The 17,298-nt window shown below is 36.3% G+C and overlaps 1 protein-coding gene across 1 annotated transcript in view; it reads left to right on the top strand.

Annotated features, from left to right (window-relative positions):
- Positions 1-3,699: 3,699 nt before the first annotated feature.
- Positions 3,700-17,298, top strand: part of FAM83B (family with sequence similarity 83 member B) — a 42,141-nt gene continuing 28,542 nt past the window's right edge. Inside the window, exon 1 of the mRNA XM_050316129.1 lies at positions 3,700-4,143. Coding sequence (XP_050172086.1) covers positions 3,700-4,143 — 444 coding nt within the window. The remainder of the gene's footprint in view (positions 4,144-17,298) is intronic.

Raw genomic sequence — 17,298 nt, 5'->3', positions numbered from 1 at the left:
AGCCTGGAGGACTGTGCTTCTGGAACCCATGTAGAATGTTGTGTCATTTTCTTTAGTGAACATTTATCATTTGCATGCTTTTGTGAAGTCTGGGATACTCTCCATATCTTTCTACAAAAAGGCATGTTAACTTCTTTGTCAGAGGAAAAGGGCTTTTCTTGCTGGGTTCCTGATAATGGCATTAGAAAGGTCTGAGCATATTGTTAATAGAAAGACAAAATTATTACATCAGTGCAGGATTCAGAAGTTGTGTTCTTCAGCAGAAGTTTCAGTTTTAGCAGCTGCATTGGAGTTCAGATTCAATTTAAGCCCTTTAATGGCACTTAATAAAAAAGTGATTCCTGTGTCCAAGCAGAGAGGATGGCTGATATGCTGGGCTAGGATAAACAGCCAAGGCTGTTTCTCAGAGGATGAACAACAACTTTATTGGTGCTGGTAAAATTTGTAATCGTGTACATGAAATCTGATAAAGATCTGCAAGCCTCCAGAGGTGGGCCTCATTCTGCATAACCTTGCTAATATAATTGTTGACCTGAGGAGGACCTTTGAAGACTCAAGTTTATTATACAGAAATCATAATACAGGGTTGAAAAGGACACAAAAAAATTTATTTAAGAATTTTATCTAAATCTCTGTCTCTCCATCCAAAATTATATTGTTTCATAGGTACAATTTCTACAATGTAGCTCTTACCTTATAAGAGGAAAATACTTGTGTCAAGACATTGAGAGCTTTTGTCAAATATACTTGAAGCCATTGTTTTTATTTGGGAGTTTTCTTTTGTTCCATATGAATATATATCATGCTGATTTCCTTAATTTCAAAGACCAGGATTAAAATTTTTTCATTTGTTTCAAGTGTTCCATGATTTATTTCCATGCTGACAAATTTTACATTTACTTTCTTAAATAAATCTGCACTGCTTTAAGCTTCTTTTGTAAACAGCACTTGTTAATCAAACATGAACTTCAAAGATGTTCACTGTAAAATGACTGTTCTTGTTTGGAAGATACTGCACTAGAAGTCTCACCTTTCCAAGATTACATATATTTATACTCTGCTTTCAGCATAAGTCTGAGCATGAGTTGCTATATTTGACCTATGCCACAATTAATTAATTAATTAATTAATTATATTCAATGAAAAGCAATTACAACTAGTATATTATTAAGAAAACAAAGAACCAAACCAAATAAAAGAAATGCAGGCAAACCAGAACACACATGCAATCATTTTTTGCCTTTTATTTGTTCATGACTTTCAATACTTGATATTGCACAATATTATATAGTAAGTATAGTCGTGTTCCCTTATATTATTTTCAAAGGAAAGAGTGAGAAGAAGAAAAAATGGATTTAGACAGGCTTTTCAAATAAACACATAAGTCTTTCTCTGCTGTGTATGTATATTCAATCAGGAACAAAATTTCTATTTTAAAAGTATATCCATTCTAAAGTAGTAAGAGTTTTAGACATATCTTTAATTTACCTTTGTAAAATAGGATTTATTCTTACATGTCATAATAAAACTGACTGTTTTACTACACTGGTTAGAAAGTTACTTGTCCTGTAAAGCCCTAAAAGAGAGTTGTATGGAATTCTCCGTGTTAGTGTTCATACTCCTCAGAACAACTTAGCTGAATAACTGCATTTTGTACTCTGGGTTGTTCTTCATTCTTCATTTAAAATGTCTTGAAAACCTGTTTGAGATGATTGGCTTCCCTGGGACACTGGCGTGACTGTTCTAATTTTACGATATTCTAAGAATTTAACTTCTGAATTGGCTTGTCTTGCCTGTACTGTGTGCTCAGTTCTCTGTCACCTTAAACCACAGGCTGGATCTGCATCTCTGCAAAGTGAAATGGTATTACTCCTGTTTTATAACATTTCATTTCTACCTGTTAAAGTAGTGTGGAATGAAACCCTGAGTATCTGTCACAGGAATACGTGTAGTTCTCAGTTGGAGGGAGAGCAGTCAGATCCCTTTGGCTTGCTGCTTTCCAGTTCACCACAAAGAGCTGCTCTGGAAGCAGCCAGGAACACTCCTTTCCCCCAGGCTCGAAAGCAATCCTATCTGGGAAGATCTACCCTGCTGCTTGGCTGAGAGGCAGGATTCAAATGGAATTATTTCATATGACATGCTGATGCCAGCCTCAGATCTGGATTTTTCTTTCTTGGTCTTTTTTTAACCTCAGTCTTCCCAAGTTCCTTATAAATCTTGGTTTAATTGAACATTTAACTGGTTTTTGAAGTATCACTAGTTACGGGGATGTTTTCATTCTATTTAATTTTGTTTTCATTCCTTTAGGTTAATATAACTAATTTATATTTCCTTTCGAAAAGATTTAAACTGCTCCCAGCAGACAGTGGAAAACAAATGCACTGTTTGCAAAAATATCTGAAAGGTCTTGATGGGAAGAGAGAATTGTGTTAAATTTATATGGCAGTAAATGAAGTCAGAATGCTGTATGACTGTTTTTTGTTATTATCCTGCTCTACAATTTAATTAGGTTTGTAGGGAAACCCAACACTAACTTTCAAGCTATCCACTGTATAAGCTTTTTCTAACTATTCTGCCTTTGTTGGATCTTCTTCCTATTTCTCTAGGCTTTCACTTAAGCTTCATACCTTAGACCTGGAAGATGAAGCAGTGCTACCATGCATCATTTTTCTATTTTACATGGCCAGGCTGATGCCACTGTCTTGAAATATCACCCGTATTTTATGTTGGGTTTTTTTTGTGACCTACTTGCCCAATGCAGAAATCCAGTGCAGTTTAGGTTTAGGTGAATGGTGAAGTTGCTGTTTGTTCTACCTCTGTCTTAAATCCCACATTGTCACAGCATAAAACAAATCTCTCAGCCCTTGCTAAATGAAATGAAAAAAAAATAATCATAAAACATCAGCAGTAAACAACTTATTATTAATGTTTTGGGGGAAAAAAAAAAAAAAGATTAAAGCAGCCGCTCCTTTTGGCAGAGGGAACGAACAGGGTGGAAACTAGACATCAGATTGCTGATTCAGAGTTTGATCCCAGATGTGGGAGGATAAATCTTCCTGGAGTTCCTCATAACTCACTGAAATGAGGTAGGCTGGTCCTGCTTGGGAGCGACAAATGGATTAGATCATCATGGGAGAACAGATACATAAGGAGAAGTACCTGAATGACTGTGGTTTCAAAGAAGCAAGAGAAAAGGGATGCATTTCAGAGAAAGTAATGCATTAAAAAGTAGAAAATTTAAGTGGTTTCTGAAGTGTTTCTTTGAACACTATTCTGTCACTTGTTATAAAGAGGGTTTTGAAATACAGCTTATGATAGCGTATTGGAACACACGTCAGGTATGTATTGATGTTACTGGTACAGATGTTCAGTGTATTATGAGCTCTGATGTAGGACTTCACTAAGTCACTTAATTATGTGTTTAGTTTTGCCTTATGTAAAAGCTCTTTATCTACCTCTTTAATATTCATTTGCCTATATTAGTCCCTGAGCCATTTCAAAACATTTTTAAATTCTTGGAAGATGCTACAAAAACTTAGAGCAACGTTACCAGAAAAGTAACTTAGTTAATACTTGTGTGTGCACGTCATAGATCTCTAGAAATATTCTGGTTGTTTTCTTACTTTTTTCTCTTTACAGATACATTTCATCTGCTCTTGAATGGGAGCTTAAGAGACTTTATACAAAATCTATGTGAAGATGGAAACTTCATCTTTGCTGTCCTCCTTACATGATGAATGCAGATCAGACAACTGTATTGAACCACATTACAAGGAATGGTACCGAATAGCTATCGATGCTCTGATTGAAGGAGGTTTAGAAGCCTACAAAGAATTTCTTTCCAAAGAGAGGTGCTCAGAGTTCCTAGCGGATGAGGAAATTGATTATATTTTGAACAATGTTCACAAACTTCCCCAAAACACAATTTACTCCTCTAACCACGCAATTGATGACACCTCTTCCTCGGGAACCTACTGGCCCATTGAATCAGATGTGGAAGCTCCAAATCTTGACTTAGGTTGGCCCTATCTGATGCCTGGAATTTCTGGTGGCACAAATATTGATCTGCTTTTTCATCCACCACGAGCACAGCCTTACACTATAAAGGAAACTATTCGGAAGATGATACGAGATGCAAGAAAGGTAAACATGAAAAATATTGGAAAAAAGTGGCAATAATAATCTAGTTGTTGTTTTATTACAGAATTTTATTATTATTATTATTATTATTATTATTATTTTCTTAGCAAGAAAATATTATCTGAGTGTGCTCAATTCAAACAGAAAGATTTTCCCAAACTGATATCAGTCCTTTGGTGTCACAGCATCAGTGTTACGAACCTTAGTTCAAGGGTTAATTGGAGGGATTAATGAATATTACCATTATAATAAATAATTATTACTTCACTGGAATGCTGACCAGTGCATGAGAAATTTGTAGATAATCAGCACACTTTTTCTTTGACCTCAGTTGAATATATATATATTATATATACCTCAAGTGATACAATTCTGTATCATTTCAGGATATATACTAGAGTTTTTGTCTTGCATCAGTGGGAACATGCATTGGTTTGGCATGGTAGACAGTTATTATGGGAAAACAACACTTTGATGTACATCTAACTCATGTGCCTTGAGAGTCTCAGGTTTTGTGATTTTTGCATGTCCTTGCAGAACTTAAAGAGAACTCAAAAGAAAAAAAAAACTAACTAGGCTTAGGCAACAAGAAAATAGTTTTCCTTGGGTACCTTATGTACATTTCTGACTAACCTGACTAACCACTAGAAACGTGGACACTTCTCCAAATGTACTTGTGTCCACTTAGGGACACTTGTATTTTCAGTGTCCTATGGCACACCCAGCTTACAATTCAGTGACAGGGTGCTGTATGTACAAACCACCTTTTGCTTTCAGTGTGTCAGTTTGAAACTTTTTAAGTTTTAAACTTTTAAGTTTAAAAGGGTGTCAGTTAAAAAAAAGAAACACCAAAAAATGTATTATCATGCAGATCTGTTGAACATTGTGTCAGTTTACTTCTAACAGATAGCACAGGGTTTCCGAAGTATTTCTAACAAGTACGTCACGCTCTGATTTCTTTCCCATGAAATAGAATTGTATTCTGCATGACTACAAGATTTAAAGCAGTAGCATGGGCTCTAGCTTGCATGCATCTGTAAACACGTCAGTGGCTGAAATATGCGTGTAAATGTGTGTGGTAGAAACGGACTGAAAAGGGTGGGGAAGGGAAGGACAGCGTCTTTTTACAGTGTCTCTCCTATATTTAGATAAAGCATATAATTTGTTGCAGTAACAGAGTTATCACTAGGCCTTTTACCCTGCAGTTTGTAGTTTAGAATGACTGTATGCTCAAGGAAGAGTTAATTACTTCTTTCCTTCTTGGTCCGTTTCAGAGTGACAGTCAGTGTTTTCTGGTTTAGTATGTAGTGAGACTTGACCGTGCCTTGCCCAAAATATTCTTTTTCAACTGCAGCTCCTGACCTGTCAATGAATCCACTGTAAAGGAAACCACAAAACCACAGTTGATTCTATTGCAAAAACTAGTTCAGTTCTGTGACAAGGTCTTGAAATGCCATGAAGATCATTTCCCATAAGTTGCTGTGCTTTTTGTGACTGTCTGCATGCAGTCCAGTCCCTCTCAAATGTCTCTCTGGAAAGAGAGGTGATGCTGATTAATACCATTTTAAGGAGTATGTCTCTTTTTAATGCAGCTATAGAAAAAAATTAGGTATGATTCTTGCTTCACTTTGCAAAAGTGTGGGAAACATAGTATATTGGCTCCATGGTGTGTTTGTGGTGCTTCACCTTTATAAGGAGGATGTTTTGTTTGTGTCACTGTAAATCTGACAGATGAAAGGTTTGTTCAATTGATGAGCACAACCTCAACATCAACAACTGTAACACTTGATACAGTGATATAGGTTGATTGCTCAGGGAGCAACAATTAAATCTAAAAGACTTAATGTTGTTCAGCCTCATCTGTCTGCAGATCCATAGAAAAGTTTAAAGGATTTCTTAGTAAGGTAAAATAAGGTAACATGCTTACAGTAGGTAAACACTTTGTAAACAGGCCAGCATGCTTCTCCCAAGCCACTTATAAAAATACAGTTATATTAAACAGGGTTCTTTGTTATGTAGTCGTGGAGATGTGTAGTCTTACGAGAATATTCAAAGGCAATAGGAAAATATTACACATGAAAAACAGAAACCTGTAAAGAATAAATCAGCAAAGCATGTTCAGCCAACTTGGCTCTAAGCAAAATCTATGGGAATTTCAGCAAACTTATTTGTGAAAGTAAACAGGCTTTTGAACGTGGGCATATTCATACCACCTAAACTTTAAGCACGAAACCTGAGTGCCTGAGTTCAGGCACTGATTTCCCTGGGCTGCTTGAACACTCGGTGCAGTAGAAAATCAGCTCCTACAAGGGCAAGGCAGAGAATGTTTCTGCAGTGATTGACCCCATAAAGTAACACATTCGATATGTATACAAACTATCCCAAAAATTCAGGAAGGAGACTGAGCCGAGTGAAAGATATATAAGGATAAGATGACACTATTAGTGGACTTATCCTTGACCTCTTTAGTGCTTGATGCATCACGGTGTCACTCCTTAAAATGATTATTACATATGTTAATTTTGACCTTAAGAAGACACGTTGTAAACAACATTAAGCAACTTGCTTGCTGACAGTGATTTTTTCCTGACTGAAGAGGCAAATCATTTGTAAAGCCTTGGTACACTAGATTAAAACCAGCGACCATGAAAAAGTGGTGTAAGAAAATCTTCTCATGTTTCTTAAATACATAATCAGCATAAAAATTATGCACATCACCTTCATCGTAAAGTACAAGGGATATAATAATGGAATTTTTCTTACAGAAAAGGATCAATACTCTCAAAATTTAGAAAAATGAACTGACCATTTTAAGGAAATGAATCCATTCTTGTGATACATGTTTCTGAACTTCTGTTAGAGCAGGGAAACTGCATTGTACATAGCATGGCATTACATTGCCATCTATACTGCAGCACTTCTGTGGGACAGGTGTGATGTTAGCGGAGTGCCTTAGGTCAAACCAAGATGTCAACAAAATGGGTTTACAATTGGTGTAACTAGACCTCATCTCCAAATGATACATCTTGCCAACCACCTGCCTCTGTCAACATAACCTGTGTTCATGCACGGAGGCTGTTTGGCGTGACTATGTCAACTGGGGAGACACGAGTCTTTTTCACATGTTGATACAAGCATGTGAGGAAAAAGGACTTCAAGGTCTGTCTGACCTTAATACTGGACAAACTTTTGTAAACAAGCCAGTTGCCTTGTTTCTCTTATGTTTTGGAGTCTTCTACCTTTAATCATTGGCAGATTTCCGGCTTCTCTGAAGCTTGAGGTGCTCCTACAGCCTGACTCATCATGGCTGGGCTGTCTGAACAGCAACTGATAATGTTTAGCAGTTTTTACTGAGAAGATTATTCATCTGGGAAATGATATCAAGATGATTACTCACCTGTGTCAGGTTGATGTGAAACTTCCTTCTCTTACTATGAAGTAACACAGAGACATCAATAATGAAGTGTCCTCTCCCTGTATGGCTTTTCATAAAAGTTGCCTCAAAACCATCTACATGTGTGCAAGAAACATCTTGTACTATTCTTCTCAGGTGTGATTGACAGGGTGAGGCAATGGGGGAAGACAGGACAGAGCACCAAAGGGTCTTTCTGGTAGTGTGTTTTTCTCTTACTTCATTAACTGAATTCCTCTGTATGTCCACAGAGACGTTCCTACACAGTTTTAGAAAGAATGCTTAGCTGAGTCTTTCAGACTAATATCAAAATAAGGATCTGCTCTTCCTGGAGAGAAGTAAAACTTGTTTCTTAAAGAACTATGTTGTTTAGACAACCCAAGGATTTGCTGTTTGCAGCACAAACCAGAAAACAAAAAAGTGAAAGACTTTCCTGACATACTTCTGGGATTTATGATGGATTTTATGAAGTTACACGCTATTCAGTAAATATGCAATACTTTCCACTGATTTTATTTTATTTAAATAGATGAGGAAGGTTAAGCCTGGGTTCATAAAGTCAGTGATAGTTTTAAAACTTCTTAAAAAATGTAACTGCTTAGAAGCTTAAATAAAAATTTAGGTGGTTATTTTGTTATCATTTTGGAAAATTAAAAAAAAGCAGTTGTTTTTGCCAAATTACTCATGCTTGGGCTTTTTAATGTGAAAAAAGGTTGCAAAACTTGGACCCTTGGGGAAGAATTAATTTACACACTATAAACAAGTGTAACTTGTTATTAGTCTTGCTGGACACACTGTAGGTAGGCACTAAGTCAGTCAAAAAGGGCTTCCTTTGAATTCTTGTGAGGGAGAGTTATGTACAAAATATAATGTCTGTGTTGTTTTCTAAAGCAGTGGACTGAGTGAAATAAACAAAAACAATTTACTTACTTTACAAATATAAAAGGAAAATATTTTCTTTAGTTTGGGGGGTTTAAATTTATTTTGGTTTGTGTTGTTTCAGGCAAGAGTGAGAGGTGTGTTATAGCAAAAAAAAATCACTATTAATTAACTATTAATCACTATTAATACATTATTAATAATCACTATTAGTCACTATTAATCCCATTTGTTCTTGTGTATAATATAATAATACTCTAGTACTGGCTGCAGTCTAGTATGAAAGAAAATCAAATTTTTTACGTGCTTATATGAAGAGCAATGTTTCTGTACAGAAAGAAACTTGTAGAATATGGGTGTGTTGAACAATCTTTTATTACTCTCTCAACAATACTCTTTGCCAACTATTTTAAAAGTAATTTGAACCCAGACTGGAACAATGATAATGAATTATGCTTATGGCAATGCTTGTCTTAGCTCATTAATTGCATTTGTCCGAGCAGAAGAGAGAGAGGGGCTGCACCTTTTTGTTTATAAAAGCCAGAGCAATCTGCTGAATTCAGGGAGAGGGAAGAGATAAATGCGGTAGTTTTCCCACTCAGATATTTTCTATATTATTTGTAGAGTGTTTGATAATCAGTGGATATAATTTTTTAAGCTGAGAATAACACAGAAATACTCAGTTTCCAGCCAAAGACATATAGGCAACATTTTCCGTGACAAAATATTCCATCCCACTAGGATTTCAGCAGGTGCCTTTTGATTCAGGTGCTCTGTTGAAGGGTGAGTTCATCATTCACTTCCACTCAACTTCTGTTTAATGGCTTCCTGATAGTTGAAAACTAGCATGGCAGTCGTGTATGATTCCCAGGTGAAACATAATTTTTAGTTTTTGAGAGGTTTATTTGAGAAAGTGAGGGCATGTCCCAGCTTTTCTAATTGCCCAGAGTATATGCCATGTGTTGGAAGAGGACACACGCCTTTCTCTTGATGCTGTTGTTGTGTGACCCAGTATCAATTTTTTGTCATCACAAAGTAATGCTGCCCATAGAAAGTAATTATTTCAGGTATTTGTCTTCTTGTATTTGCCTTTGGAGTCTTCTCCCTATTTTTACTTGCTTGCCCCTTCTCTCCCTACTGTCGTGCTCCCTCCATGTAAGGGTAGTCCCAGAGCAGTCACAACAGTACATTCCTGATGCAGGCAGAGAGGATTGCCATCGATGGGACACATCTGCAAGCACTTCTGTAATCTGGAAAGCCTGGGACTACTGGAAGTGCAATTCTTATACACAGTTGCTCTAAACATGAAACCCATAATTTTTTGTGGTAGCCCTGCTAGGTGGGAAGGATCCAGTTCTGAAAAGCGGTCTAGCCTGTGGAGTGGGAATTTTTGATAACTTAATTTTTAATCACTTGTGATGATTTTTTATTCACGGGTTTCTGTCTTTGCAAGACTCTTGACATCTTCAATACTCCTACATTAGAAGATGTAATTAAATAATTTATAGGTATTACCCTTTTTATATCACGAGTGTGCTAATGTGTTACCAAAATATCACACCTCCATCATGAATTTAAAAATGGAATAGGGAAAATTAAAGGCAGGCAGCTGTATTTCTTTATGAATGTCAGTCTCATTCACATATATATGAGAAGTAAGCATACACATATGCTTGGTAGCAACTCTTTTCATTAAAACATTTTCTCTCATCGACATAAATCTTTGTCAGTCAAAACAGAAGTGCTATTAAGAAGTCATTTATGCTTTTTGCACATTCAGTAGATTAAAGTGTTATCAAATTCAACAGTAACTTTGTACTACAATATGTTGAAGCAATTACAGATCAAAATATGCTATAAATACAAAACTGTTGATTTAAAATAAATTTGCCCTGGCAGAATGCTCCTTTCAGTGCCAAGACTACTTTATTTGGGCTTTGTCCCTCTCCTTTTCTTGCTTGTCAAAAAAAATATGATAATGTTTAATTGCTATTTTTGTTTTTCTGAATTCCTATGTTGAAGAGATCTCCGGTTTTCTAATTTTTTTCAGGCAGAAACAATCTTGCCTGAAGAACTGTACACTTAATCACTTCACATTCATATTGCCATAAGCCTTTTTTCATGTCTTGCAGTCTTAGCATAGCTTTTGATCTCGTGATAGCTTTCTGCCATAGCCAGTGATGCTCTGAGGGATGGAGGACACATTGTCTGTGATTTTAACCTTTAAATTTGTTAGATATCAGAATTTGGAAACTAAAATATTATAGTGTCTTTGGTAGAATTTTAAATGAACATAGCTTGGTATGGAGATACCTGCAATCCTGAAACAGTATTTGTGTAACTGCATGGAAAGTGGAGAAGTGCTGACATGGAACAAAACAAAAAAATTCAAATTTTCCCATTCTTGTGTTTGGAAGGAGTGGGATTGAATGTCAATGAGTTACATGCATTAAGTTTCCTCATATATCATATCTGAGTACAAGTATCTGCTTCAGATACAAGTATCTGCTTCAGATACTTGTGATTATTTCAGAACAATTTGCTTAATGCCGCATTGTTTTCCTTGAGGAATACTGCAAGTATTTCAGTACAGATGATAGAGGGGTCAAAGTACACTTTATTGTTTACGTCTCTAAAAGAAGTGCATGTCTCTCCATAGACAACAGTGCAGTCACACCTTTCCTTTTAGTCTGTCAATAAAGTATGTCTATAACCATTTTCTAATAAAGATAAATAAAATTGCAGTAGAAGTTAAAAGTTCACATTTTCAAAAATGCTGTCAGCATGCCTGAGACCTTAGAGGGCTTTTTCTCATTAAAATACTACTGTAATTTACCTTTGGAAGGGAGGAAGCAGTGGCCGTCACAACAGTAACAGGGTGTAACTGGTGCTGAGCTTACTACTTTACAGTAGGATCTCCAGACATCCATAAAATGATTCACCTCAATAGAGCTGTTCAAATAACTGCAAGATCTGGCTGTGACTTGCTTGGTATCAACAACAGTTCATAATTATTCATCATACAGTCCAATGGTCAGTTAGCTGGAATTAATAGTAGTGTTATTTGCATTAAAAATACAGAAGTGGAAGCAACCAAACTAGGCATGTCTGCTTTCCTTGCCTTTGTTTGGCATCTTTTCCTGTATCTTGGGTGTTTGTTTTCTGAAGCTGTAAACGTCGTTATGTTTCGCTGAGTGTTTGTGTATCATATCAGTTACTGGCGTCTTAGTCTTCCTGATTGGTACCGGCCATTACAGACATACCACCACTCCAATATAAACAGTAGATTCAGAATTTATATACTCTCCTTTATCCTTAGCCAGCAAAGAACATGACCAAAGTGTGTGCAGTTTCATGGATGAGAATATTGAGCCACACTGAGTATTAAACAAATATAAATCGCAATTAAAAATAAAAAAAAAAGGTACAGTTATAAACAAAAAGCGTGAGAGTATTATACATTAGCAAACAGTACTTAAAGCAAGTAGGGGCCAGCTTTTGTTTTCTTGCCTCTGTGGGTTTGGTTGATAATAAAAGTCACAGTCATACATTTAGAGTTATGAAAATTAATTTCTGAGGAACATCAGTACTTCTTCAAAAAAGTTGCAAATCATGGAATTGTAGTGCTTACGTTCAAAAATATTTGTAAAAGCATAAAGTCCTATCTTATCTTCGGATAAGGAGGGTGTATCTTTAAGGCAGACACAGGGTGTTCTCATGCCTTATCTAGGAGCAGATTATCTTAACCAGTTCTGTGTCTTGGTCTGGAATGTTTGTGCTGACTGCCCAGAAAATATGAGGGAACCAGAACAGATTCCTCAAAAACAAGATCCGTAGTGACCCCTGCTCTCCCCAGCAAGGTGTATGGGCATAAATCTGCATTCAGAGAACTTTTATCCTGGGATTTTTGCTAGCTGCAGCATCAGATCTCCTCAGGCCTTTTCGCTTCTGCCAGTGATCCTGCTGTCAGAGATGAAGCTGGGCGATAGGATAATATGAGAAGTTATGCACCATATCTCTTAGAGATGAAAAGAAAAGCTTTGATACCTGCTTCATCCACTAGCAGTCAGGCTCAAAGAGTAGCACAGGATTGTGTGTTCAGGTAGCCAAATAGGTGTGCCTTCAGTTCAAACAGCAGATATAACAGCCTTATTTTCATGCTGTTTCCTGGAGCTGCAGGCACTCTTTGCCAAGCAGGGTGCACTTCAGCTCAATAGACTCCCTTTATGGCTTAAGTACGAGGTAAAGCACTGGACATCACCTTCAAATTCAGGTAAATCTGAGTGGCATCAGCCTACAGAAAGTACTGTAGTTAGTGTTTTACTGCTTGGCTTTTGATGCTCAGTAAGCCAGAAATAATAATGAAGATTAGATGAACTAACCAGCACAGAAGAAAAATATGATTCTCAGTGGGACATTTCTCAAGAAATGCCCACTAAGGTACTAAGCCCTTTAAGCTGTTCAGAATTTGCTGATAGTGAGCTGTGCCTTCTGATCAGAGACATCAGAGGCAGCAAAGAGAAATGACAGTGTCAAGCCAGCATATCTGATTTTCCTCAAATGCCAACGAGATACTGCTTGTCAAAACAAGAAGCTCTCCATCTAGCATGACAAAGCACATTAATATCTGAAGCTTTCTTCTGTTCTGATAATTTTTTGGTACTGACTAATGGTGGATTAGCACAGGCAAGCAATAATTGCCTGAAACGTCACTGTCAATAGGCAGGTATATGTGGCAGCACATTATGTTTGATAGAGATCAGTAACCTGTCTTTGCTGAGGATGGGCCTAAAAATATAACCAGCTACAGATCTACCTCTTACAATAGTTTGTACTCTTACAAGTCTACAGAAAGTTGCATTAAAATGTTAACAAAAACTATATTATTTTGCAAAAAGGGTATACTTTTGAATTGAGAAAACTAAGCATAGAGATGAAACTGAAAATTATGACTGATTCTTCTATTTGTTTATTTATTTGCTGTCACCCTGTTTCATGTTTTAGCATTACAAGAGGACCAGTAATATTATTATATTTTATGATAGATTTTATGATGCACAATATGATTGCAGTAATATCATCATCTGTTCTGTTAATGAATTCTAGACTTATTGAATGTCAGTAAGCCAAGTTGTGCCAGAAACCTAATTAGTCAGATGATTTGATTTCTTATGTGTAATTTTAATGATGAATGTGGAGTCCAGATCTGAAGTGCTGTGGTACAAGATTGCAGTCTACCATTACATGATTTCTGTCATGAGTAAAGGCTTGAAGTTAGAGGAGCTTTGTCCTGAAGTTAGAGGAGCTAAACAGTGTCTTTGCAATGAGTTCTTGAGAGGTCAGAAAGCTCGTCTATGTAAATGTCAGAGCCCTGTAAAACCAGGGCTCCAAGTGCTTTTTGGAGGAATAAAAAGGAAGGAAAAGTGTGCTGGTCTTGGGTGTTGGGAAAGAGGCATGTCAGAAGAGCAGGGATCTCTGCTAGTCCTTTTAGTTGATTCCTATTAGAAACCAGTGTGGTAACTAAACCCTGTCTAGACCTGCTGAGGGGTTGTAACACTCTGTAGCCTGCACACAGGATGAAAATGCTTTCCGTTTGAGATTACCGGACTCTTACAGCATCATGTGGAAGGGGACAGCTTTAAGACATACACAGATGGACCAGTGTTCAGATCAGTTGAACTCTACTCTATGGTGGTGTGCATCAAGAAGTAACTCCATGAGAATCTTTATCAAAGGGATGGAAGTAAGGCATGAAAGTTGTCCATATGGAGGTGACCATACTTACAGTATGATAGGAAACCTATATGGTTTTGGTTGTAGTTCCTTTTTCCTTTCCTCCCTCTTCGCTCCCCAGCTCCAGCTCTATTCCTTGGGCAGCCCTAGCTCCTCTGTCCTTTCTCCTTTCATTGTGCACCTCAGAGAGGGGAGAGAGTTTGCTGCCTTCTCCAGACACTTCTGGCATCTTCCTGGAATGCAGTTCCAGGTGTGACATCTGGGAATGTGATGTCCCTCGTAAGTTGATAAGGAAACGTGGCTGCCTTGGAGGATGCTAGTCAGTACACCTGAAGCCAGTGCTTGCAGTAGTCTGTTTGTGTCTTTTCCCTATCCTCTGTCACTCCCAGAAAGAACTTGTAAAACACCACCATGATGTTAGAAACACAGCAATGCTTTTGAATTGCTAGTCGATCAAAATTAGATGCCTAATCCTGAGAGGATTTAAACACTCTAATTTGTGTACATGAGAGGTTCCATTAACTTTACATGCATATGTGTTTGCAGGATAGATACATAGAGATATGGTCATGTATCATTAAGAATATAAATGTTTAATTAATCTCTTTCTCTTAAGTCATGCTACAGTACACTTGTAGTGCAAAATGAGCTTCATCTTCAGTTGATTGTATCCACTGTGAGCAACTAAAAAAAAATAATGTGTATCCAAGCAGACTCCTGTATTTTTTTAATTCTAAATAAAAACTGTGTTATATAACCAAATATCAGAAGCCCAAGCAAAGCATTGAAACTGGTGGAAGGTTTTCTCTTCCCCAGATGCTATTCCATCCCTCAGTCCTCCTTTACTGATCCCTGCAGTCAGGCCCAGGTCCTGCATAAAGCCTAACACAAAGGAATGGATGCACATGTGAATGTTATAGAAGATAGGCTGGTCCCTTCAAAAGAAATACAAGAGCGAGACTAATTTATCATGTTGATACATAAAGAGCAAGAACAGATTTTACCAATATAGAATATCTGTCAAAAAACATTTTTTGAATCATTTCCTATAAATGGCGTCAAGCAAAACAGTTGAGTCCTCTGATTGCAAACCTTAAAGGTTTATAATGGGGATGAGAGTTTTGTTGTGCCCTGCTGTATTACACATGCCATTACATGTGCTACATTACACATGCAGTTACATTTATTACATTACTGCTACATTACACATGCAGTTTATATACACTGCAATGAAAATTCCATGAAGTTTCTCAATTTGTATTGTTAAGACTTTTGAAATGATTGCAAAATATATGTTGAAAGCACACATGCACATTTTCATGCATAGTGGCATGCAAGTAAGAAAAATCAAAGAAAAAAAATGAAAGTAGTGAACATCTGGAATTTAGTTATTGTGATAGAACTGTCCAAAATAGTTTATGGATTTTGTGTCTTTTTACTTTGAGATTCAAAGTAAAAGAATAAAGCATTTCAATTTAATGTGTTGCTGTCTAGTTCATAACCCATCTCTATTTTTAAGATAGTAGACTGCACATAAAAAAATACAGATAATTAGAAAAGGGAAAATACCTAATTTCTGAAGTATGTAGTAGTAGTACTTTAATGCAGGCATTGAAGTTACAAAGCTGAGTACTGTATCTGAAAGCAGCATTAAAGATGATCTTTGACAGACTTTTTTCCACAGAATGTATTTAGTTTGAAGATACCACAAAAAGCTAGGTGTTTAAAGATTTTTGGGGATTTCCAGCAAAGTACATCGACTGAAACATTCTAGTAGCACATCTATATGGAGATTATCTGTTGTGGAAATATGATCCTGAATGAGAAACACAAAGCTGTGGCATTTTAATTCCAAATACAGACATCTTTCTGACTTTTTTTAAAGAACTAACAGTAACATTGTTGGCTGCATTTCGGTTCATCCTAATATTCACACAGACTCTGTAGTTTTAAAAACTCAAATGGAACTTACTTAAAGCTAGTTGTTGTCATACAGTTTGTATAGAGATTTGTAATATATGTAGTATGTGCAAAAGGAAACAGACATTGGTTTAAGCATAATTTTTCCTTGCTGAATAGATCCGAATTTGGGCGGAGTCCGTGATCAGTCTTGGCTCCATGTAATGTGTCAATGTTCAGTGGCTCAATGTGTCAAAAATTTTAGGAAAAAAATCCCTGATATGGCACAAAAGTACACAAAGCTTCTTGTTGATACCTCTTGTGTCCTAACAAGTGGAGTTGTTACTGATAGTTATGCTAAATATTCGAAATAAATATGTTTGAGATTATGAAAGAAATCACCTTGACCAGACTTTACGCTAATTCTCTAGTGAGGAGAAAACTGGAAATATAGAAAACATTGTATATAGAAAGCATGTGGTAACATACAAATTAAAAATAATCCAGTAATTTTTTTTTTTATAAATTAATGACTTCCACTGACTGAGCTACAGTAAAAATTCACTGAATTATATTATTTATTTTTCAGCAGCTATGAATAAAATCTGTAGCAATTGCAATGTAAGTAACATACATTGAACTGTTCTGGTTTTGTTTTTAAATTGCTTACCTGTGGCTCTGAATTGGATTTTAGCTTCAAACAGTAAAAATATAAAGCATCCCATTTGGTCAGTTTTATGACTATAAAATATATAAACCAAATAGGGGAAATCTCTGTACCTATTAAAATAAAAGAAAAAAAAAAGTGACATTAAATATTTTTAAATAATCTGCATAAACACGTTAAAAAATATTTATATAAATAAATAAGCACATGCACACTGCAATTTCATTTAAAAGCTTGCTGTCAGCAGTTGCCACAGTAAATATTGCACCACAAGGCTGAAATGCAGAACACCAATGAATATGATGTATGCTAAAAATATTTCATGGTAATTTTGAACATACTTGACTAAATTAATGCATTATGAAAATGGTATTTCACTTAGGACATTTTAATTAATTTCAGAGTCATGGTTGACTCTTGAAGGTCAGCAGGTTTTCTAGAAAGGATTTTGATGTTAATCAACTATACACTGTTTTTCCTTCCATTCTCAAATTTGCTCAAAACCACAAAACCAAGACAATCTCATATGAAATGTTTCATTTGTTTTCAAGTTGTAAAATATTCCTCT

This window comes from Myiozetetes cayanensis, unplaced genomic scaffold, assembly GCF_022539395.1.
Source record: "Myiozetetes cayanensis isolate MyiCay16 unplaced genomic scaffold, myiCay2020 scf2-11, whole genome shotgun sequence".
Classification (NCBI taxonomy): Eukaryota; Metazoa; Chordata; class Aves; order Passeriformes; family Tyrannidae; genus Myiozetetes; species Myiozetetes cayanensis.
Note: the sequence above shows the minus strand (reverse complement) of the source record. Positions and strands in the feature narration are given on the sequence as shown.